This window comes from Phyllostomus hastatus, unplaced genomic scaffold, assembly GCF_019186645.2.
Source record: "Phyllostomus hastatus isolate PE091 unplaced genomic scaffold, TTU_PhHast_1.1 phas_scaffold_345, whole genome shotgun sequence".
Taxonomy (NCBI): Eukaryota; Metazoa; Chordata; class Mammalia; order Chiroptera; family Phyllostomidae; genus Phyllostomus; species Phyllostomus hastatus.
This window is the reverse complement of record NW_025334024.1, coordinates 27,416,103-27,439,826: the sequence shown is the minus strand read 5'-3', so window position 1 is coordinate 27,439,826 and position 23,724 is coordinate 27,416,103. Positions and strand designations below refer to the sequence as shown.

Below are 23,724 nucleotides of genomic sequence, written 5' to 3'. Positions count from 1 at the left end.
CCTGGAGGACCCAGCTGGCATCACAAAGCGCTCTCTGCATATTTTCTGCATCTGTACAAGGCCTTAAGTAATGGCTTTTATTTGGAAACACTTGGCTATGAGGCTGGAAGAGCCATCAACCCTTTAAAATAGAAGCAAAGGTCTCTATTTCCTCAGGAATGAAACATGCCCTCTACAAAGATGGCTTCAGATGCTGCCGTGTTCCAGGCAGCCGTGTTCCTCCTGCCAGGCGACCAGGCCCCCGGTTTAGGGCAGTCGGGTGAAATACAGGACAGGAAGCTCCGTTCAATCTGACTTTCAAACTATCAACTTAAAAAAAAAACAGTATAAGTATGGGCCATGCGCTATTTGGGATATACTTAGACTAAAAAAAGTGTTCCTTATCTATGACTCAAATTTAGCTAGGTGTTTTTTATTTTTTGTGTGTGTGGTTTTTTTAAGATTGCATTTATTTACTTTTAGAGAGAGGGGAGGGGAGGGAGAAAAACATCTATGTGTGGTTGCCTCTCACGCGCCCCCTACTGGGGACCTGGCCTACAACCCAGGCGTGTGCCCTGACTGGGAATCAAACCCGAGGCGACTTTTTGTTTTGCAGGCTGGTGCTCAGCCCACTGAGCCACACCGGCCAGTGTATATCTGACCCCTGCAATTGGGGTGGTTACCCTGATCGTGTTGGAAGGCATGCCACGTTCCGGGTGACTTAGCATATCGAGTAACATTAGCATAATTTCACTTATTTTCAAATGCAACCCATGAACCTGCTTTACTTGTTTGTATAAGAAGAGATCAGATTCTTAGAGAAGAAGTGACTCTTTGGGGACAGGTCCATAATATAATGACCTCTGAACAATTAACTTCAGCTACACTGTGTATAATTAAAATTATGTTCCAAGAGACAGTGACCTTGATAAACACATTATATTATAGGTCCGTGAGGGAAGGAGCCTTGACTGGGTCCCCCACTGGCGCCCCCAGAACTGAGGACAGTGCCTGGCACATTGTGAGATCTGCGGAAGGGAGGGAGGAAAGGAGGAATCCCATTGTAACTTCAGTGTGTCGTCACGGCCCACCCTAACTGGAGTCATCGTATCACTTCCGTTTTTAGGAGGAGAGTGGTGATGACGACCATGCTGATGAAGATGATGATAACGATGTGTTTGCTCGGAAAGCCTTCTACCTACATTATTTAACTTTCCTAAGTGCCACGAGGGGTCATTTGTTTTCCCAGCACCAGTTAGATGAACCTAATCACTGTCCCCTGTTTCTAAATGAACACACGGAGGCTTCTAGGGGTCAAGCTTCTTGCCCCAAGTCAGACACAAACACAGAAGTCTGACCTCCCTCCTGCCTCCCAATCTGTATCACTTATAACCCAACACCCACAAAATCTTGAGTCTTTCTCCGATCAATTCCATCGTGAAAGTCGTCAGTCTTACCTATCTTACTCAAAGCTGGAACTTCCCAGGGGGCATTTTCATAAGGTTCCTGACTCCAGTGAAAGGTCCCCAGGGGAAGGGTGGCAGGGCCCACCCAGCGAGTCCGGCCAAGGCTGCAGAGCCCGCCCTCTGCGATGAGTCACAGCACCGGGGACAGAGTCAGAGGCCCCGAGAAGCCCTGCAGTGAACGCCTCAAGCCCCCGCAAGGCACTGCGGTGGGAGCTGGAGACAGAACGGGGAGGCTGTTGGTCAGGCTCCTACATGGATGGGGCTCACGTATTTCTTGAGGGTGAGGCAGTAGTGCCCCCCAATATATTTTTTTTCCTGTGGGGCACTTCCTTTCATTTCGCCCGCAATGCCTTGTGGGAGCACACTTTGGGAAACCTTGTTCCCAACTCTTTGTTCATAGCGTTCTTTCATTTGCCCTGAATCCTCACAAAAGGTAATAGGCTCATGGCGTGCAATGGTAAAGTACACGCATTTTGCGAAACAACTAAATAAGAATTTCTAAATTATGCATTGTAAGTCACCTTCATCGGGCCTATTTCCAGACGTTCCAAGTGGCAACTCTTCATTTGTTGCTCCTTCAAACATCTCCTAGGCAACCATAGGAGGTTCCAGATTTCAGGTGTCAACACAAAATATTTCAAACACACTAAATGAGTCCCACGTGAGGGACAGCCAACTACTCTAAGGAGCACATGCAAACATTGTGAGAGAAAGAGTCTCACACATACATGCAAACGGTCCCTGGGAGGCAGGGCATTTAGGGGGTCTTGGCCACTTGGATGGGCTCCAACCGATAACCCCCCCCCAAAAAAATCTAATTATAAGGCAGAACCAAATTGCTCTGCGTACGTCTGTCTCTCCATAATTTCACAAAAGAACATCTTCATGGCACGTGGAGGTAAATTTACTTTTGCTGCTTGATGAGTAATCACAGCTTCGGTGAGGACCGATTTATGAAGGACATCAATTAAGAAGAAGTATTGCAGGGGTTTAAAAACATTATTAAAGACCGTTGTGTCCGTGGGCCGTGGAACCGCGTGAGGTGCCAAAGGAAATGAACGGCGACCGTTAAGTCCAGCGTGTCCAGGTCTCCACGGGGAGACCGTGGAGCAGCGTGGACGGGAAGCCGTCCGTAATCCCAAGACGGATGCTCCGGCCCGATGGGCCCACGCAACCCCGGTCCCACTGCAGTTACTTTGACGCCCCCGTGAAGAATCGCTATGGGCTTGTAATGAAGCAGCATCAACACAGGGCATCGAACAGCTAAATGGCATAAATTTAATCCTTTACAAAAAGATAAGCTGCCCTGGCTGGCGTAGCTCAGTGGATTGAGCACAGGCTTCGAACCAAAGTGCCGCAGGTTCGATTCCCAGTCAGGGCACATGCCTGGGTTGCAGGCCATGACCCCCAGCAACCGCACATTGATGTTTCTCTCTCTATCTCCCCCCCTTCCCTCTCTAAAAATGGATAAATAAAATCTTTAAAAAAATATATAAATAAATAAAACCATTTCTTATTCACTTAAAAAAAAAAGATAGGCTCTTGAACTCTCTTTTCGGCGCTCCCACCAGGTTTGTTAGCAGACACCATCCAATTGGATGCCCCAGTAAGGACACCTGTCATTGCTGACACAGACGCACGGTGCCGTCGTGGACCAGGTGTGCCAAGCACTGTCACGTGACGGGGGAGGGGGCGCTGCGGCGTCCGCGCTCTCCTGGGCTCTGCTAACGACCCCGTGGGAAAGAACTCAGCGCAGAAGACCGAGTTCTAACCACGCTCCGCGGCGGTGATCTGTTCCAGGATGTAGGACCCACGGGCGTGAACACGAGCCCAATAGGGCAAACGACAAGCCCACCAAAAATTCTCGGGAGCGGACCTGGAGCTCCCACTCAGGACACAAAGGAGGACTCAGTGAAGAAGGATGATCGTCTACCCCCAAGGTCAGGGGTTCACAGTAGCCTGGAAACAAAAAACTGGCAAATGAGGACTCGGAGGTATAATGAGTAGGAGGACACACACACACACACACACACACACACACACACAATTCTGCGGTGTGTATACAATTATATAGAGAGAATTATGAACACATATACAATTATATATATATATATATATACACACCCACACATATGAGGGGGACCCTCAAAATCAGTATTTATTTATAAAAGACTGTGTTTATTCTTACATGTTTAAACTTCAGTCACCTTCAAAGTACTCTCCATTAAACGCAACACACCTATTGGGGTGTTTTCTTCCACTGCTCAAAACAGTTTTTTAACTCGATTTTGATGCTTTTTTAGTGCCTCCGCCATTTTTTTGTTTGTTTGTTTCACCTCTTCCACCCTAGCAAATGTTCCCTTTGAGAACTTTTTTATCCAGGGAAACAAAAAAGTTGCTCGGGGTGAGACTGGGTGAATAGGAGCATGGGGCATGGGGGTCATGCCCTTTTTGGTCAAAAACTGCTGAACACTCAGCATGGTGTGGGCAGGTGCACTTGTAAGTCACCCACCATGACATGGGCAAACAATCCTCAAATAAAATTCACTGAAGCCAAACGCAGCCTCTCACAACACCACCAGCTAGCACACTGATACAGATGGGTGCCCGGTGGGGGAAGCCCATGCTACAAAACTATTACTGGCCTTTCCACATGCTAAAAATCCCTAGGTATTTATCTTCTGAGCACCCGGGTCATATATGTAAATACCTGCCACCACAGTTCTACTTGAGGGTCAACAGGCTTCTCAATCAACCCTACGAGCACAACCAAACTCCTCCTCTTCTCCCCCAACCCTGCTCCACCCACAGCCTTCCCCATCTCCTTTGATGGGGACCGGCTCGGTTCCAGTGACTCGGGACAAACGTCATGCATGAATCCACATAGTCTCCCGTGCTTCTGCTGGCTCATGTCTCCAGTGCTACCCAAAGCTGGCCACGTGTCACCACCTCCGTGGGACCCTGCGGGACCCACTGCCTCCCCAGTCACTGTGGTAGCCCCTCCCCGGCCCCAGCTCAGCCTTGCTCCCCACACCACAGTGCATTCTGAGCGCACACCCAAGGACGACCTTGGGACACCCAAGTCAGATCGCATCGCTCTGCCCCAAGCTTTCCGGTGCCTTCCCACTCGCTCGGCAAAGACGCCCAAGTCCACACACAGGCCTTGGTGTCTTGTCCGAGCCTTGGCCGATGGTCTCCCCTCTGGAGACCTCCAGCCTGCCGGCCGCCTGCTGTTCCATCAGGACCCCAGACAGCACCTCCCCACCGCAGGGCCTTTCCACTGGCTGTTGCCTCGGCAGGGAATGTCGTCCCTCCCAGTGTCCCCGTGGCTGGCTCACTCCCGTCCTTTCGGGCCTCTCCTCAAATGTCCCCTTCTCTCTGACGACCCCAGCCCTCCACCTCTTGCACTTTCTATTGCTCTTCCCCTAGTCCATCTTTTCCCACACACCTTTCAACATACTTATCGTCGTTCTCCCTGCCCCGCTGGAACGTAAACTGAAGGACAAGAATCGGCCACCCACTATTTCCACTGACGTCCTGGTGCCACGAGAGAAATGTTTAACGGACAGCAGACATTCCGTAAATCTCAGCCGAATTAATTTCTAGATGGGAATGACGGCGTGTAGCATTGCTCCCCAAGCCGAGCAGGGCGCGGTCTAAACACACCCGGAACCCAGGTGGAAAGGAGGAGCCGAGCGCCCATTGCCGCGGGTCCCTCCACGAACGGTGCCCGATGGGGAAAACGTGGTAACGGGGTGAGTTGTAGACAATTAATATTTTAATGCTAGAGATAGCCTGGAGAATAAGCTTTGTTCTAGAAAACGCACTAACCCTTTCCCAGAAAATATATGGGGGCCTGGGCAGACGGGGCTGGGGCGTTCAGGACGGCCCGTAGGCGGCTGAGAAGGAGCTCCGAGGACAACACAGGTCCTGGCCGGCAGGTAAAAAGCTGAGAGAAGAGGAAGCCAGTAATGGGGCAAGCATTTGAGTATGAAATTTGACAACTGGTTTTCGTTTTTTATTGTTAAAAAAAAAAAAAAAAAAAGCGCTTTACAGTCCAGGTCAGTTTCTCAGTGTGGCGCGAGGGGACCACAGCATAACTGGACGCCTGCTGAAAATGCAGACCACCTGGCCCCACCCTGGATTTCTTCCGTCAGAATCTCCAGGCGGGGGGCCCTAAAACGTACTGTATTTTTAAGCCAGCTTCTCGGGAATCCTAAAACACACTAACATTTGAAAAGGACTAGCCTGGTTCATTTCGGACTAATGTGGTGGAAATGTCTTTTTGTACATAAACCTCTCCGTCTACCTGGTGAGGATCTTACTGAGATGCTGAGGAAGCAGCAGCGGCTACAGGCTAATGCAGTGAGGTGACCATTGGCCAGGAGGCGACCATCGGCCAGGAGGAAGGGCGGGAGCATCCTGAGCTGGACCACGTAGGGGAGACAGGCTCCGCTGTCAGATTTCTCACCCAGCTCTGTGGACCCACAGATGGAACAACAATGCCTAAACATATGGGCTCTCCCCAAACAGGGAGGCCTTTGGATTTCCATGATCTGGACACATTTGAGTCTGTGAATTGCAGAACCATCTGGACGAGTTAGAAGTGGCAAGGGATTAAAAAAAAATGAAAACCAACTGCACTTGTTTAATATCACAAACAAATGTAAGGAGAGGAGAAGCTACTAGGCTTCCCAAATCAGGTTTTCTTTTTATTTTTTTTTCCTGATTTAAAAAATGTTTTATTGCTATTCTACTACAGTTATCCCAATGTTTCCCCCTTGCCCTCCTCTGCCCAGCCCCCTCTCCCCTTCCCACATTACATTTTCTTTTTAGCAAAAATGGAGCAACTTGGGGACGGGCCCAGCAACCAAGCATGACCCAGGTTCAGAGAACGGGAGAAAGGGGTCCTGGTTTTCCGTAACCACACACACAAGAGATGAATGGTGATGCACACACACGCTGTTAAGGGGCCACACTTCCCACGTCATTCTGGTCTATTGCCGCCCTCCCTCCGAAAAGCCTCACCAACCCTCAAGTGCGTACTCATCGGATGCTACTGAAGAGGACGTATTGGGGGGATCTATCTACCTCGCTGAAGACGGCAGAAAGTACCAGGAGACAATATGATTGTTGCTTTTAAGAGAGGACGACGCCCTCAGGGTGATGGGGCACGCACATTTATCACCCCGAGGGCCCCGTCCGTGACTGACACTGACAAACGGCCCGCAGGTTTCGGGGAAGGCACGGCCACGCTGAGTAATGAGTCTCGAACCAGGGAAGATGGCGGAGGAGGGAGCACCCCGCAGCAGACCGAAGCGTGCGCAGGCTCGGTTCCAGGGGCAACGCCGAGGCCCACGTGGCTGCAGGGCAGGCGCCGGGCACTGAGAGGAGGGAGGTGACCCGGAGAGACGGTGGCAGCCAAGCTCTGGAGCGCCCCGAAGACCAACCTGAAGGTCTCGCAATGCACTCAACAGGACAGTCCCTGAAGACTTTGTCGGAGGGAGGAGGGAGAGAAAGAGACCGGAAAGATCATCGGTACTGGAAAGACCAGGAGCAAAAAGGCCAGGGAAGACTACGCCAAGGCCCACACGACGTGGCCGGGGCCCAGACAGGGCAGAGGCAAAAGGAGGAGGAACGAAACACAGAGAGCACTTCATCGCGAGTGAAACCAACGGCCGTGGAACCCCGATCTCGCCGAACTAGTTGTGGGCGGTAGGCGGGTAACCTACCTTGTCTTGAGGACAAGTTCAAATCCCGGCTGAGCTACGTGTCAGCCAGGTAATTGTGCACAAGCTATTGGCTGGGCTGCTGGGTGCTTCAGACCTCCCACCAAGAACTCGGTGAGAACAACAGCATTTGCCTCATCCCGGGCGTGCTGAGGACCAAACGGGTTAGTACGCCGAAAGCCACCTTTTCCGTCTGCACCAATGGCCAAGGTAACCTCTCGATGAGCTTCGTAGAAACCGAAACAGACCGAGCACACAAATTTTACAAAGTGCTGTGGCTTGTATAACAGCACCTGACAGTTTCACTACGTAAAGAACCCCAATGGCTTCCCAACGGTATTTAGAGGAAAACAGAAGCTCGTGTCCATGGGCTGCCAGCCCCCACATGATGTGGCTACAGGCTCCTCATTTCCCTGCCAAGGAGGAGGCTCCTGGTGTCCACCGAGTCCCAGGCTCGCTGCTCCGGCTGCCGCCCACTCTCTCCCCTCCCGGCCTGGACCACTCTCCACTCCGGCCTTGGTTTGTGTGGGGCTCTGCTAACGTCGCCCCCTCGAGAGGGCCCCCCCTCAGATCGGCCTGGCTAGCAGGACATGCACAGCCCTCCCGGTCTTTGGTCCGTTCCCCTGCCTTTCATCCCCACGAGGGCTTGTCACTGCCCGGCTCCACCGCACTCAGCCGTCCGGCTGGCTGTCCACTGTCCCATTTCACTAGAACGGACCGTCCGGGATGGCGGGGAATTCATCCACACCGATGCAGCTTCCTCTGGCTCTCGGCCACGGCTGGCCCACAGTGGCAGGCAGGTGCTCGGTATACACCTGTCGGATGCACGAGGGAGTGAAGGAACGAGCCGGAGAGATCCAGGTTCAAATCCCAACTCTACCACTGACGAGCTGGGTATCCTCAGGTCGGCTGCTTCGCGCCACCTCTCTGAACGTCTGTCTCCTCTGTTCTAAGGACGGAACTTTGTGTCAGGAGAAGGGAGAGGACACGACGTCCCCAGCAAAGTGTCACAGGGAAGAGGCACTGGATAAATGTAAGAAAATTAACGATGAGGAGCCTGGAAAAGTACGAATGTGATAATCTGGGGAAAATAGACGGGCAGTTACAACACGTCATGTAATATTTATTAAGTGCCCACAATCTAAGAGGCAACAGTAGATGTTGGGTAAAAATGTGTGAGAGAGACTCAGCTCCCACCCAAGGAGAGCTCTCACGGGAAGGACACCTGTGACTCCCCCAGGCAGGCGCCTGCCACACCAGGCGTCAACACACAGCCTTCTCTCTGGAAGGTCGGCAGCAGGTTCCAAAGCAGGGGAGCCATTTGCGTGGGGTCCTGAAGGGTGGGTAGGAGCCTGTCGGTGAGACAAGAGCACTCTGGTGGAGAAAACTGCTTGGGCGAAGGACAAGTGTCAGGCAGGCGGGCCGGGCAGACGGCAACATGGGAACGCACACGTTCTTGGCAGAGAGAATGGGGGGGGGGGGGATGGTGGCAACGGGGGCTGGCAACCACAGACTTCACTTGGGAGAGGTTCTGCTCCGACGCGCTGTGTGGATAAACGGTACATCTGTAGGCGGAGGAAGACTAAACTCGAAGGACAAGGAAGACCAGTCAAGAAGAACGGGAAGATTCAGAGTGTAACTTCCAGGAAGTAACAACAAGGCCCATTCCGTGTGTCTTCTGCTGCACGTGGCAAAGTGTGGGCATCCTCTCTATACTCACAACACCTGGCAACATAGTTGTGCTTGGTCTGTTCTGGTTTCTCGAAGGTCACTGCAGTGACAGCTAAGAGCCGCCCTTTAGTACGGATGGAGAAGGTGGCTCCTTCCTTCGCTGTCACTGTAAGAATCAGAAGGACCCCGTCCCCTGGCCCCAAAAGGTCGGACACTGACAGGCGAACGTCTGGTAGCAGCAGCGCGTCACCCGGGTTTCGAAAGAGCTGTGTCTCAGGATCAATTCCAGTATCCCTGGGAGGAAGAACCACCCGGCCCTCCTGCGTCACGGGCGCTTCAGTGTGAGCGTGTTTGTAAGAAGCAGATCCACTGAGGCGCACAGCGGGGACCATCCTCAAGGGTGCTCAGAAAACGGCTCCTTGGAAAAGCCTCCTTGGCACCACCCTGGCCAACCCCAGCTGGACTGGATCCTCATCCTCCAAGCTGCACTGGCAACCTGTACGTCACTCTACACTGTGCTCTTGAGGGCAGGGGCCATTTACGCCTCATTGGCTATTGCAGCTTCAGGGCCTGGCACACAGTAGGTACTCAACTGATAAGGCAACAGCCTCAGGACCAGCCTCAGGGGTACCTGCAATTGGCAGCTTCCTGGTGGTTAAAGACAGGTGAGGAAGCTGTTTATTTTTCTGTGCACAGGGCACCACCCACTGTGATGGTCGCCAAAGTACGCCAAGCCTCAAAACAAAAGAGAAACGCAAAGTCACAGAAGATAAAGTCTGAGTAATGTTTCCGGAACTGCCAGATTTATAGCTCATGTTCAGCCAAATGACAAAGGACCTTGGAGACTTAAGGGAACAACAAATTAAGAAAAATGTTCCTCAGTATTTTAAAATAAAATCATCTTAACTAATTACATTTATTTAGTTCAGTAACCAAACTCTACTAACCAGTGATAAACCATGTTCTCTAATTTCAATCCCTCTGATGATGACTTAGTAGGAATTCCATCAAGACACCAGTGACTTCTTATATTGTCTTCCATTCTTTGATCTCTAAGGTCCAAAGTTTAATGCTGTTAAACCACATCATGTCTAAATACCTATATATAAATATGTAGGTATACAGATTAGTGATTCTCAACTAGGGGCCACTTTGCTCCCCCAGGGGCCGCTGGGAAATGTCCAGAGAGATTTCACTGTCATGACTACTGGGTGCCTCGCGCATCTAATGAGTCAAGGCCAGGGATGTCGCTAAACCTCCTGCTACGCACAGGGCAGCTCCCACCACAAAGCATTATCCTGTCCGAAATGTCGATAGCGCTGAGACTGAGAAACTCTAAAACACAGCAATCCATATATTCAGCATAACCAAACAACAGATAAAGCATTTTAAAAATAAATGTTACAGGATTTCTGCTTCTACACGGCCCAAACACAGTTGGCGTTTTTGCCTTCAAGTAGGCATGAAGCTGACCTTGCATACAGCTATGTGTAAGGTTACTGACTGCAATCAAGGGTTATCTTCAATGTGTTACAAATAGGTATCAACTAGTTGGTTGTCAGCCATGAAGCATTCTATTTATGTAAATACTCAATTGCTCTTTTTTTCCCCGGCTGTGGATAAGTCAACAAATAGAAATAGATTAACATGTTGTTCTACGGCTAACATTTAAAAAAGATCGAGAAACTATAAATTCTCCCTGAAGAATTAAGTGACTTAATGTGTGTATTTTCAATCCTCGACCATTTTTATTTATTTTGTTAAATTATAGTTGATGTTCACTATTATTTTATCCCAGTTTCGGGTATACGACATGGTGTTTAGACATTTATATGCAATTTATGAAGTGATACCCCAATAAGTCTATTATTACCTACCTGACACCACACATAGTTACTACAGTATTATGGACTATATACCCTATTAACATCGATCATTTTTGGTAAACCCGATACTGGAATCCTGCTTCACTCAGAAATTATCAACGGTAAGAAGTTCCTCAACATATAGAATAAAGAGTGATCATTTAGATCAAACAGGATTACACAGGAGGTCTTCTCAGGTCCACTAATTCCTATCTATCACTTCCAAAAGTCTACAGACGAATCTCAGATGCTTGATGAGACACAGTGAGACTTAACATATGAAACCGCCAGAACCGGTCTGGCCGCCGCCGCCACGTGCCAGGGCCGGTGTTCCGGAGTCGGCGGCACAGGGCTTCTGCTCCCACCGCAAGGATGTCTGGATGACGTCGCACATTTCTCCGTGAGTTTGTGATTGCCTGGATTCTGCAGGGACTTTTCACCAGGTGGGTGACAGTATAGCCTTCATCAGTTCTCTGCACCTTACCAGTTCCGTGTTCATGTGTTTATCCCGCGTCTTTTCCTAGGAAAGTCTCATGGGAGACTGGGTCCTACTTCTGATAAGGTTTGGGGGAAAGAGGGGAAGAAACCACGCTCCTCTCCACCAAGGATTCTGAAACGTGCAACTTAAGATTTTGTATATTTATTTTAAAAGGAGGTTTCCCCGCCAGACCTGTATTTTAATTAGTCTGAGTACGAGGCTAATAGTTTCCTAAACAGCATCATAAAATCAAACCCCTTCAAAGTCAGGGCCGTTGGCTTTCATCTTGAAGGCAAATAGCAGAATTCAGTCAACATGTCAATGTGAATCTGGTGTATAACTCAAAACTTATCATAGCATTTTATATAAAATAACCATGAACTTAAGCGTCCCTAAACAAGAGAGGCGTTTTATTCTTAGAATCCAAAACAGCCCCTGTATACTAATACGTTCAAGGTTACCTTAACATTCCCTTGCATGAAGTTAAAGAGATGGGATTAGACAGCAATTTGTAAGCAGCTCATCTTAAATCATGTATCAAATTTCACACGCTCATCAAAAACCCAAGTCTATTCCAGAGGAGTGACTCAACTGTACGAAGGCAAATTATATCAAGTCATAAATGCAAAAGTGGCTGGAAAGGAGAGAAAACAGATGTAAAAAATCTTAAAACAATCCCCAAGGGATACTAGTGAGGCTGTGTTCTAAGCTAAAGACAGTATGTGAATACAATCTAAAAACGTACTAACCTTCTTGACGTGCCAATGAAAATGCCCCCTATTGGGGGAGGGGAGATTTTGACTCAGAAACTTAAAAAACGTGAAAGGCAAACCTGGCTTTAAAGTAAAAGGTTCGCACCTTATTTACAGGGACTCGTATATAACGCACGAGTTACCAGCCTACACTCACTCCAACCATCCTACAAAGAGAATGTTTTTCTCACTGCTACTAGTGAAAGAATACACACGGCACACACAAAACATGACTCCACTTTCCACAGTGCTGGTTCATAACTGAGGGAGAAGGGAAGATCCATCCACAAGCCTATCTATAAATCGCTTTGGCCCTAATAAAAATAACAGGCGTGATTTTTTTTAAAGAACTGCGGCTGCTGCCTTCACATCAAGATTAATATTGAAACTAACCCCAGCGTAACAGGGCCCCCGGGGTGAGGGGGAGATTCCGTGAGGGACATCCGTCGGGCATCCGCCAGCAGCCCCTCTCCCCTTCCCGCTGTCCTCTCGGAAGACGCCACTCCACAGATCGGGGGTCACAGAAGCCTGTGCCTTCCCAAACCGCGCATGTCCCCCGAACTCTCTCTTTCACGTTTGATGACGTTAGTATGATGATACAGACGTGAGGCTGGAAATCCTAACTCACGCATGACCGAAAATGAAAAGGTTCGTATAGAAGGAAGAGTCCTCGGCAGGAAAAGACCCGATTTCACCACGAGAAGAGAAACCCTTCGGAGATTCCCGGAAACACACCGTGAGGGCGCCTGGCCCCAGCACGGGCGGGCGAGAAGGGCTGAGAAATCTCGGGGTGCCCACCGCATCCCGGCGTGCACGGTCGCAAACTCCCCCTCCGCAACTGAGAGCTGGAGGGAGAGAGCCCTCAGGTGCCTGCCCACCCGCTGCTGGGCAGAGGTTTTCAAGTCTCCTCCTTTACCGGTCGGGGCACTGTTGAATATAAGAAAAGTAACTTGACTAAAGAGAGACAAGGTTTAGTTCCTGATGGCAGAGCCTGACTCGGATGCCTGATGGGGTCACGTGTGGCTCTGGGACGAACACTGACCGGGGAACCGTCACCCTGCTCCTGGGAAATGAACCGTCACCCTGCTCCTGGGAAATGTGAGTGCCAGAGAGAGGGTCCAGATGACACCGCGGGGTTTTACCGAGCAGCGGCACGAACACGGGGAAACATCCAACACCAAACACAGTGTAATACATACATATTTTTTAAAAGGTTCTATTTATTTACTTTTAAAGAGAGGGGAAGGGAGGGAGAAAGAGAAGGAAACATCAATGTGTGGTTGCCTCTCGCACGCCCCCTACTGGGGACCTGGCCTGCAACCCAGATTATGTGCTCTGTCTGGGAATCGAACCGGTGACTCTTTGCTTCACAGGCTGGTGCTTAATCCACTGAGACACACCAGCCAGGGCTGTAATATATTTTAAACACATCCTAAAGTTCACCCAACCTTATGGACTCCAATAATGTAGAGAAACTTCATTCACTAAATAAGGTCTTCCCAAGAGCTTTACGGCATCAAATAGACGCATCTAGAAAGGTTGTGTGTCTCGAATATGTCGATTTTATTTTAAACAGTTCTGAAGTGGTTTCAATGACGTAGGAAAATGGTCGTGGCATGAGAGAAAACCATAAATCAAAACCACATACAGTAAGACATGATTTTTTTCAGTTCTTCTATGCTTTCTTAAAATTAGCACCTACTAGTTCTGTAATCAAGGAAAACTATTTACAATGGAATAATGAATGTATCAAGAAGTATTTTCTAGCCCTGGCTGGCGTAGCTCAGTGGATTGAGCTCGGGCTGTGAACCAAAGTGTCGCAGGTTCGATTCCCAGTCAGGGTACATGCCTGGGTTGCAGGCCATGACCCCCAGCAACCACACACTGATGTTTCTCTCTCTCTTTCTCCCTCCCTTCCCTCTCTAAAAATAAACTAAAAAAAGATAAAATCTTTAAAAAAAAGAAGTATTTCCTTAATCTCTGTCACCATGTGAGCAAACAAAAATCCTGACAGTAAAAACCAGCCATGGTCCATGTTTACTGCTTCTTCGCTTACTCCTTCCTACAACACGTTACACATCCTGGCAGCACCTGTGTGTTAGGCGGCCTGTGACAATCCTGAGACACACCATGAGCCCAGAAGGTGGTTTCCCGCCTTCACGGAGCACATGGCCCAGAAGAAGGAAGTCAGACAGCACTTGAATGATGATGGAAACGTCACGGTGAAACCCACCTGCAAAGCCTGCCACAAAGAAGGACCCAGGACACGTGAGGATCGGTGCTGGCGGACCAGACGGAAGACACTGCAGCCAGCCAGGTAAGGGAGGGTACCAGCATGCACTAGGGTGGTGATGGCGGGAGGGGGAGGGGAGATGGGGAGAGCTGAGCAGTGGGTGGATTCCGGGGCGATGATGAGTTCAGAGAGGTGCGTGAGTGGGGGCTGCTGGGGAGGATGGCTGGGTCTGGCGCTCGTGTGACTGGGCGGAGGGCAACGCCATTCGTGGAGACAAGGGGAGCTAAACAAAGTCGGGCTTGGGGGTGGGTGGAGGGCTGAATCATGGGTGCACCTTAAACATGTCGGGGCGGAGGCACCAAGGGATGTCTGTTGTTGGCGGGGGAGGTCTGGGATATGGAGACGTGTTTTGTACGACTCCCAGGAGCAGACGTTCAAGGAAGCCGTCGGCACGAAGGCGATCTGGGAGGGGAGAACCCACGGAAGAGGACCTACAGCAGGGCCTTGAGAATCCCCAATGTTTAATGACAGAGACCCTGATGCAGCCAAGGGGCCTGCGAGAGACTGGCCAGAGTTTCAGAAGGGCAGGCTGGCACGAGGGACATCCCTGACGTCTAGAGGAGACCTCAGCCAGCGAGAGGGGTGGGTCATGTGACACACCACAGAAACCTGGAAGCTGAAATTGTTTTACGGGGGGTTAGTGATGCCAAGACACTGGGCCTTTCGCAGAGGCACAGACTCAAAACACGAGGTGGCGACAGCACCAGCTGCCCTCGGGAAGCCATGAGGACTGGACAGACAGACAGGCAACGACTCGGAACCACAGCCAAAGAAACCCCGACACTCAACTCCAGTGTCGGTGGGAGGACGAGAGAAGGGGAGGGGGGGGAGAGAGAGAGAGAGAGAGAGAGAGAGAGAAGGCAGCAGCTCAGGAAGAAGCCCACACGGAAAGCAAACCCAGGGAGCAGCCATCAGGTGATCTCGACCCAGGCGTGGGAAAGAGTGATACGCATATAAGTTATCCGCCCATAGATAAGCAGAGACCAAAAGTGCCTATAGAGGAGAGTCCCTCGGGACACCTGGACAAAAGAGATTCTCATACTAAAGCCGAAGGTGCATCACTTGGGATTCGTGAAAAGGCCTCGTTTGCCCGTGAAGAGGAAGAGCCGGTGTCCCACGGGCCGTCGGGCAGAGGTGTCCCACAGTGTCCCACGGACCGTCGGGCAGAGGTAGACGCACCGGGCCACCCCGTGCCCGTGCCCATGACCACAGCGCAAGGGCCACCGAGGCCACCGAGTCATAGGTGCCAAGAAAGGAAAAAGACATCCCCTTCATTTTTTGTGTGTGACAAAGGGGGGAAAAAAAACAAGCTTTCCCAATGCCCTTTCCCTCCCAGCAAATGTCATCTATTTAAAGATATTATAGACCGATTGCACCTCAAGACTCAATTTGAACAGAGGGATAGTTGGAAAATAAACATGCAAGCATTGAGCAAGAGACATCTCCTGTCTCCACTTTCATTCACCCACGCCCTGTAGGGATGAGAAACTACCCAGACGTGTTCAGAAGAAAACGATACATACTAGAAGAGAGAGGGTTACGAGCCCGCCTCTGTCTCCGGGACAGCAAATTCGTAAGCCTGGAACTGTGGGGGTCCCGTGTCTTCTTGATGCTGTTTTAGAAGCAGGGGATTCGGACCACATTCCACACTTCAAGCGACTGCACAAAACATTACCAGGCAATGTCTAATGAAGTTGGAAACCGTTTCTCATGAAACACTTGGGTTTAGGTAGTTGCTGATGGTGGGGCACTTTTCAACGGGCAGATGTGTCTAAGGTGCAGGGAGAATTCCTACAAGTCTGCCATTTTTGAAATCAGAAATTTAACGACTAATCGGGATATGTGAGTTTCCCCCCCCCCCCGATTCTGACACGCACAGTCGCACCGACACTTTGCCCTTTGACCTGAGGTCCTGTCAGCTCTATAAAGCAAGCAAAGATACTCCTCCAAGTCTCCAAGCCGGAAAAAAGTCACCAACGGACTGCACTTTCTGCATAGATTTCTGGTGCATACTTTCTTTAACACCCCCCACCCCATCTTCCCACTTCAGGCTGCCTCCTGCGTCTGAAACGCCGCAGCCTCTTCCACCTGCACCGCAACACCCCTGGCACCCCCACCCCCACCTGCTACGCATTCATTCGTCACGCCACGGCCACCAGCCCCTCTCCCGCAGGACCCTTCTCAGCTCGGGACACTGGAGTGGCTGTCTCCTTCTCTGGGATCTTCAAAGCCCGTCCTTCCCATTTCAGGGGTAGTCACAGTGCCTGGATCTTTCCATTATCAAGTGACCCCCACAGTAAGTCCAGTTGCCATCCGTCACCGTACAAAGTTACTATCACTGACGCCACTCCCCATGCTACATGTTACATGCCCTTCCCCACCTTGCTCCCCCACCAACAGGTGTGGTCTCTTCCCTACCAGGTTTCAGATCGAGGCAGGACTTTGTTGCTCTTCCTACAGTTCCCCCAGAAGCTCTGCTGAACCCCACCCCCCTCAAGCTCACCCCCTCCACTACAGAAATTTGTCCCTTACCAAGACAACTGGCCGTGCTACATGGAATGCTTCAACTGTCACCCCCAAGCCAGAACCTTCCAGCACCCCTTTCCTTCCCCTGCCAAGGAGAACGTGTCCCCACCGTCTACGCTAAACCCTATGCCCATCCAGACGCGGCTGTATCAGTTTACCTCTCGCTGGGTTCGCCGACTTTTCCCACGGCGCTGCTTCCTCTCTCAACTTCTAAAGGTGTTCAAATCCCGTTCATCCTTGGGGTGCAGGGTGGGAAGGGAGAGCCAAGACCACGGAGCCCCCCTCAAATTAGCCTCACCCCCAACCCACTGACCCAGTTTCCATCTCTGCACCTCGGCCTCTCTCGTCATTCCCTCCTCACCCTCCAGCTACCTGTCTTCCTTTATGTAACCACCTGCTGTCATTATGACCAGCGCAGACTCGTAATTTCCAAGTCCCACAGCCACTGCCCCATAGTATCTCCGCCTCCAGCGGCCCCTCTCCCTCCTGACGCTTTCAACCATTCCCTTTTTGAAGGAGTCCTTTCTTTGGGAAACAGTTACTCTCAGCCACTTTTCTCATCCCCCAGAAGATGTCTCAGTTTCCTCTTCACACAGGCCCTGACGGCTCATCACGCTGGACGTGTCCACCGCCACCAGGTGTGATGCGTCCGTCCCACCTGTCCAGCAGCGAGCTGCAACGTCCCGGCTCCTTCCGCACCGGGCGGTGGGTGCCTTGCCAACGACTCACCTCCCACAAATGCAGCGGCATAGCTTCTCTTGGCCCGCCTCCAGCGTGTTCCCCTCAAGCGCCCCATTAGTAAGTATCTCTTAAGTTTCCCACCCCATGATCGCCTTTGATCCTCTCTCATCCTCCCCGGGGGGCGGGGGGGCATTCAGGTTTGCCAACTACACACCTTTCTCGTCACTTCTTCCAAAAGCACTGCCGATCCCCAGTGTCCACTTTCTTCCCTCCGATCCAGCCTCCACAATGTGTCTGGAGTGACCATTCTCTCCACTCACCTGCGAACTATGGTTCCATTCCATTGTTTAAACCGATGGGAGATACCGGCCTGTGTGACTCACAGGAAAAGCATTTCACAACCCACTCCAGTAGGACCATTCACTAATGTGGCATAATCTTTCCCATCGTTTTTGGTTTCCTTTTCTGTAGTGTATGTAATCTTAAAATCAAAGGTGGGGTCAAAGTATGTACATTGAATACACGTTGTAATGCTACCACTTTCCTCAGCCATCACCTCCGAAGACGTGGTCTTTAGGCTAAGCAGTACACCAAGGCATGGGGGGACGCGAACTCATCGTTCTCGGCGGGGTTAGCCTTCCACCACGGAGCTCTGACTGCGCCGGTCCTCATGGGGCTGAACATCCTTCAGAGACACCCACAGCCTAATAACTACAAAGTCCTTCCTCGGTAGGGGAAAAGGCCATTCACGAGTGGACACCCCTTCTCCGTCCAGCTTCATGCCTTCGCCCTCCTCTTTGGCCGTCAGCGTCACCCCTCCTGCTCCCACGACCCTCCACCGCCAGGTTCTTCCTGTCCAGTGGTGACCGGCCTTGCCGCGGAGGCGCCCGGGCTGTCCCTCACACCACACCGGACAGGGTCGGTTCCTTCCTCCTTCTCCCTAACTGGACCGGGAGCCTCCCAGGAGACACACCATTTTGGTGCACTTGGCCATGAAAGAGAGTGACATCTTACCACGCGTGACAACACGGATAGACCTACAGAGTCTTATGCTAAGTGGAACATGCCGGTCAGAGGAAGACAAATACGATATGACCTCACTGATACGTGGAATCCAAAGAACAAGATAAGCAAACAAAGCAAATAGAAACAGGCCCACAGATACAGAGAACAGGCTGATGGTTGCCGGGGGGGTGGGGGGCGGTGGATAACCGGGTGAAAACGGCGGAGGGGTTGAGAAGTACAAACTGGCAGCTACCAACAGCCCGGGGATGTAAAGTACAGCATAGGAAATATATACAGCCAATAACAACCTGATAACCAGGTCCGCTGCCAGGTGGGGACTGAAAATACCAGGGGACTCGCTTTGTAAAGCGCATGATTGTCCAACCACTTTGCTGTACACCTGAAACTAATACACAACAAGACTGAATGTCAACTGGAATGGCACATAAAATTAAACAAAAGTAGATTCAGAGCAGCCCCTCCAAGGTACGTTAAATAAACAGAAACAACAGTCGTCCATGCGGGTGCGCCACCAGATTAGGTCTCGCCGCAGAACACTCACGAAAAAGAGCTCCCATTTAGTGAGTGCTAAGTACGCGCCCGGCGTGATGTCTGCGCTTCGGCTGCAATTTTGGGAAACCATCCGACTGACCGTGTTGCCCGCCCCACTGGCCGTAAATGTCACCATGGAACCGCCTCTCTGCCTGCTCACTGTGCGGTGCTGCTCTGCCTACTGAATACACTGTGTGGGACGGCGGGTGCTCATCAACACTTCCTGCGCAGACGCATGGGTGGCCCCGTGAGGCGTTATCTCCCTCTGCCGAGAGTGAAGATGGAAGGGCGAGCCCTTTGGTTGGGGGTTCACATCAGAAATCGGACGGGGACACTGTAGTTTGCGATGCCTTGTAGCAATTTTTCTGAAGGTTTCTCTTCACTCACAAAAGAAGGCGCCATGGCCATACGTCAAACCGCGCTCAGGGCCAGAGGCCACGTGGCCAGGAGCGGCCGGAATTTGGGGATTTGAAGGGCTCCCCAGATCTGAACACTCTGCTAGGCCCTTGACGTGACCAAGGCTGACTTTGAAACACGACTCCCTCCGTCCTTCCTAGCTTTCTTTATACATCAGATTTATTTCTCCAGATGGATCTGGACAATAAATGTAGGTATCAAATGACTTTGGCAATATTTGGGCAACTTTTCAATGGGGCTATTGTTGGCCCTCGCTTGTGAAACCACACAGAACAGAAATCCTCAGCACGAGAAGGCAGAACGTTCGTAAGAAGCCGAATGTCTGCGGTCAGTTATCTGGGTCCTGAGACAGACGGCCAATCAAAACGAAGTCCCTCTCCCCATTCCCGACTGAGTCGGGGCTCCGAATGTTCCCAGGTGTTGTCAGGCAGGACAAGAAAAATAAAAGGCCTTATCTTCGCTTCTGATTTGCAGGATGATGAAAAGCATCTTCGCTTTCTTCCCCCTCTCCAGAGGAGCCTCTTTCAACTCCCGATGTTGTTTTCAGGAGAGCCACGAGGTGGATCAGACAGCCCAACTGCAAGTAAAAAAAGTCCACTCCGGCTTTCGTTCTGAGAACAGTCAGATCAAAAGAATTTTTCTGAAGGCAAAACAGGTGGGTTTTTCTCCTTTCTACCTGCAAGTGGGACAAACATGCGCTTTGTGCTGGCACGGCACGCAGAGCGGGCGGCCAGAAAGCAGCCTTCCTCTGCTTTCTCAGTCCCCCCGCCCCCAGGGGGACTCCCAGCCTGCGGAGGGGCACAGGTGTCGGAAACCAGCCACTGATCACTGGGGCAAAGGGAACAGGGCCCCGGGCGCAGTATGCCAACGACTTGTGCAGACACGTGCAGAAAAACGTGCGAGGGAGAAGTCGGCGCAAGGCAGTGTTGGCAAGTATGTAGCCTTGGACAGACGGTCCTCCACCCACAGGTCCACCTCTTCCTCCCAGAAGCCAGCCCTTCGGAAAAGCGAGAGTTGCACTTTTTATGGGAGTGCTGCCTATCCATAAATGGGACCGTAAAATAAAAGCAGTAATGGTGAGTTCCCAGGAGAGGTTAAGAAATATATGTATATAAAAAAGGAGACATAGGTATAAATAAACTCCAGGGTGATGAAAAGCAATAAAGCACATTTCAGGCCAAACATCATCTGAAAAGAATGACTGACCAGCAAGAATAAAGACAATCCGTTATCAACATCTGACAACCCTAAACACTTCTTTTTGTCCTTCCCAACCTGTTTTTCTTACAAGAAAATGTCCTCAATGTCTTACGTCCATCCCACTCCACCTCAGAATGGCAGAAACCGAGACTTGTGACACCGGAGAACGTGACGCGACTTAACTCATCTCTACACCAAGGCCTTAGCTTCCACCTCTTGAAATCCCGCCTTTCCTCCAAAAATCTCGCCCCGTATCTGGAAAAATGGTGGTGACTATTTCCCACACTCTGATCTGTTGACGGGCATCATTACCCACACAGCTCTGCGGCCACAGCCGCGCTCCGTCACTCAAGGTCAATGCTCCAGACGCTCGGTAGGTCGGTGTTTAGGCCCCTCCCCCTGGGCACGCGCTCTTTAAACTCTTATCTTCACCGGCATGGAAAGGCTGGAATTTTCTATCTTCGGGGAGCAGGTTCATTCTGACTGATGATCCAAGACTCCCTCTCTTAACCCTTCCACCCACAATTTCTAAGCATAATTTTATAATCTCTTCTTCCAACTCCCCAAAGAATCCTTGAACACTGGCAAACAAAATCTGCTTGTCTTCTGTGGCAGCCTCAGCTAATTGCTTTCTAAAAGTCACACTCCTCTTTCCACAACGGAGAATGGCTGGCTGTTTCTAACCTCCGTGCAGGCTGGTGGGGCCACGTGACCAGCTCTCACCGACGCAACGCGAGCTGAACATTGTGGCACCCAAGCGGCTGAGAGGCCAATGTGGCTTCTGCACCTTCTGTTCCCACCCCCCACCCCCTTCTACCCGAGCTCCTTGGTGACACTTAAAAGATGACAGCGGAGCCTCCACCAGCCTCGGTCCACCACCAACAAGACCCACCTCGAGCTGTACAGGTGAACAAGAAATACACGTCAATTGTGTTCACCTTCCTCTACGTGTGGGGTCTATCTGTAACAGCTTGTCAGGCTGTCCTGACCGGGCCACTGTCGCCCATTTGTTCCCATCCACTTCTTGTAGCTTTTGAGGTCGTCTCTGTGGCACTACATTCGTTAGGTCATTCCAGGTCCTTCTGTCCTCAACTGTCTGATCACATCCATCCTTCCGATAAAAACTTCCATCAAAACTCGTTCTTACAACACTTAGGTGTTGTTTGCATTAAGTTCATTTGTACCTAGTTACATCACTCTTAATCCCTCCATTAATAAATATTTATTTGTTGCTCTTCCGTCAAAGGCAAGGTTATTTTGCCAACCTGATTTTATGATACCAGAGGAGAGGAGGTTTTTTACTTGACTTGCGTCCCTGTGCCTAACCATCTACCTGTGTCATCCGCACACCGGTGGGTACAAGAGTTTATGTCAAACGGCCAAGAGGGTTTAATTAGCTCACTTATGACAACACCCTCCCCGGTACTTCCTCTGAAGAAGTTAGTCTCCTAAAAATAGGGGTGTTGCCTGCTGTGGTTGAAAAGGGCACTGGTTTGCAGTCTGAGGGTCATGGGTTCAAATCCCACCCACCAGCTGGGATTATGTGAGCACTTTATCAATTCCTTAAATGCACCTGTTTCCTCGCAGAGAGAACAGAGAGGAGTGTATTCTGATGTTGACTTTGAAGGGCCACTGTGTAGCAGCTCCTAAGAGATGGGAAGAAACTCTTCTACCTCTAGGACATCATACTACAGTCTTCAGAGGAGTCCTGAGTTCAAGTACATGTGGAAACAGAGAAGATCTTCCTTTCTCCTCAAAGTGCAATTCCCTGATGCCTTGTTTTCTCTTCAAAATTCATTTTTTTTTTCAGGCACTACGGAGAACAGCCAAGTAACCTTCCACTAATGATGACCAGATAACGTGCTAGTGCAAGGAAAGTATGCGTGAAAGTCCGCACTCGGGACCAGCCTCTCCAAATCTCCCTAGAGCGGAAGCAGCTGGTGGACCGCATTAACACCAACATTCATTGCCATGCAGGTACCTTGCCCCTGGATCACCAGCTGTAAGGGCAGTATCCCTTCCTCCCCAGGCTGCAGATGCAGACGCTGGTTCTTGGAGAAGTTGAGCATCTTGGTCAAAAGTCACACAAGTGCATGCACGTGTGGTGGGCAGAGGACTTGGAGCCCATCTGTCTGATGCCAGATGGTGCACTCTTACGGACCACCGCGGTGTTCGGACGCTCACCCTGCGCCCTTCCAGAGCACCGCTGGCGCACGCAACATCTCCAAATCCTTGCAGCCAGGCAGCCGAGCCTCAAATTACCCCCCAAATTCATCTAGAAATTCTCCAAATTATCATGGGTGGAAATCTCTATGTCAGTATAGCGAAACTTGAGTGTTACATTTTCTTCCACCAACTCTCACTAGAATCCCAGGAAGAGAAACTTTGAAACCGAGCCCTGCCCCATCATGAACCACCACCAAATACCCCAGGCCGGTGCAGAGAGGCGCGGTACCTGGCTTTACTAAATGCTGCTCACAAAAGAGTGTCACATTCTACCTATGACTTTCTCTCCGTCTTTTCTACTCAAGACGTAAAAGCCTACATAAAATAGAAACTGGGAGCTTAAAAAAAACATGCAAAATACCATATAATCAAGATTGTTTAAATGTATAAAACTGTCAAGTAGATTATCCTTTATGCAATTCAAATGAGCCTCTGGGAGACAGAATTAACTGAGGGCAAACAAGAGCTTAACTTTAGAAGACAAAGAGTTGGTTTATATCAAGTTGACACTTCCAGATAAGATACTGCATTATACCAGGTTCTACGTGCAATAATAATTTTTGATTGGCATATCATTTGCCACTAACTACTGCTTGGCTTCCCCGGAGCAGACGCAGCACACTACGAACTGTTATGAGAGATGTCTTTGTATTGTTCAATATTTACGGGGTGTGTTATTTTATCAGTGTTCGAGCCGGCCTAAGATTTTTTTTAAAGGCATGAAAACACCACAGATCAAAACGATCCCCTCTGCCTCACAAAAGAAGTGCTTTCTAAAGACAGGTGACAATTCTGTTCAGAAATGTTCACACCAAGGCTACGGCCGCATTCAGTGGTGAGAACGGAATTGCTTTGTTCAGCTGTACAAACAGATTGCTCCGTCG

The 23,724-nt window shown here is 50.4% G+C and overlaps 1 protein-coding gene across 8 annotated transcripts in view; it reads right to left on the bottom strand.

Annotated features, from left to right (window-relative positions):
- The window catches only part of TOX3 (TOX high mobility group box family member 3), a 102,827-nt gene that overhangs the window by 33,264 nt on the left and 45,839 nt on the right, over window positions 1–23,724 (bottom strand). For 2 of the 8 annotated variants that reach the window (XM_045818761.1, XM_045818762.1), the window contains exon 1: window positions 19,008–19,094. The exons of the other annotated variants lie outside the window; for them this stretch is intronic. In XM_045818761.1, the coding sequence (XP_045674717.1) occupies window positions 19,008–19,088 (81 nt within the window). In that variant the 5' untranslated portion in view covers window positions 19,089–19,094. Of the gene's footprint in view, window positions 1–19,007; window positions 19,095–23,724 lie in introns of those variants that run through there. 8 annotated transcript variants of the gene reach the window in all.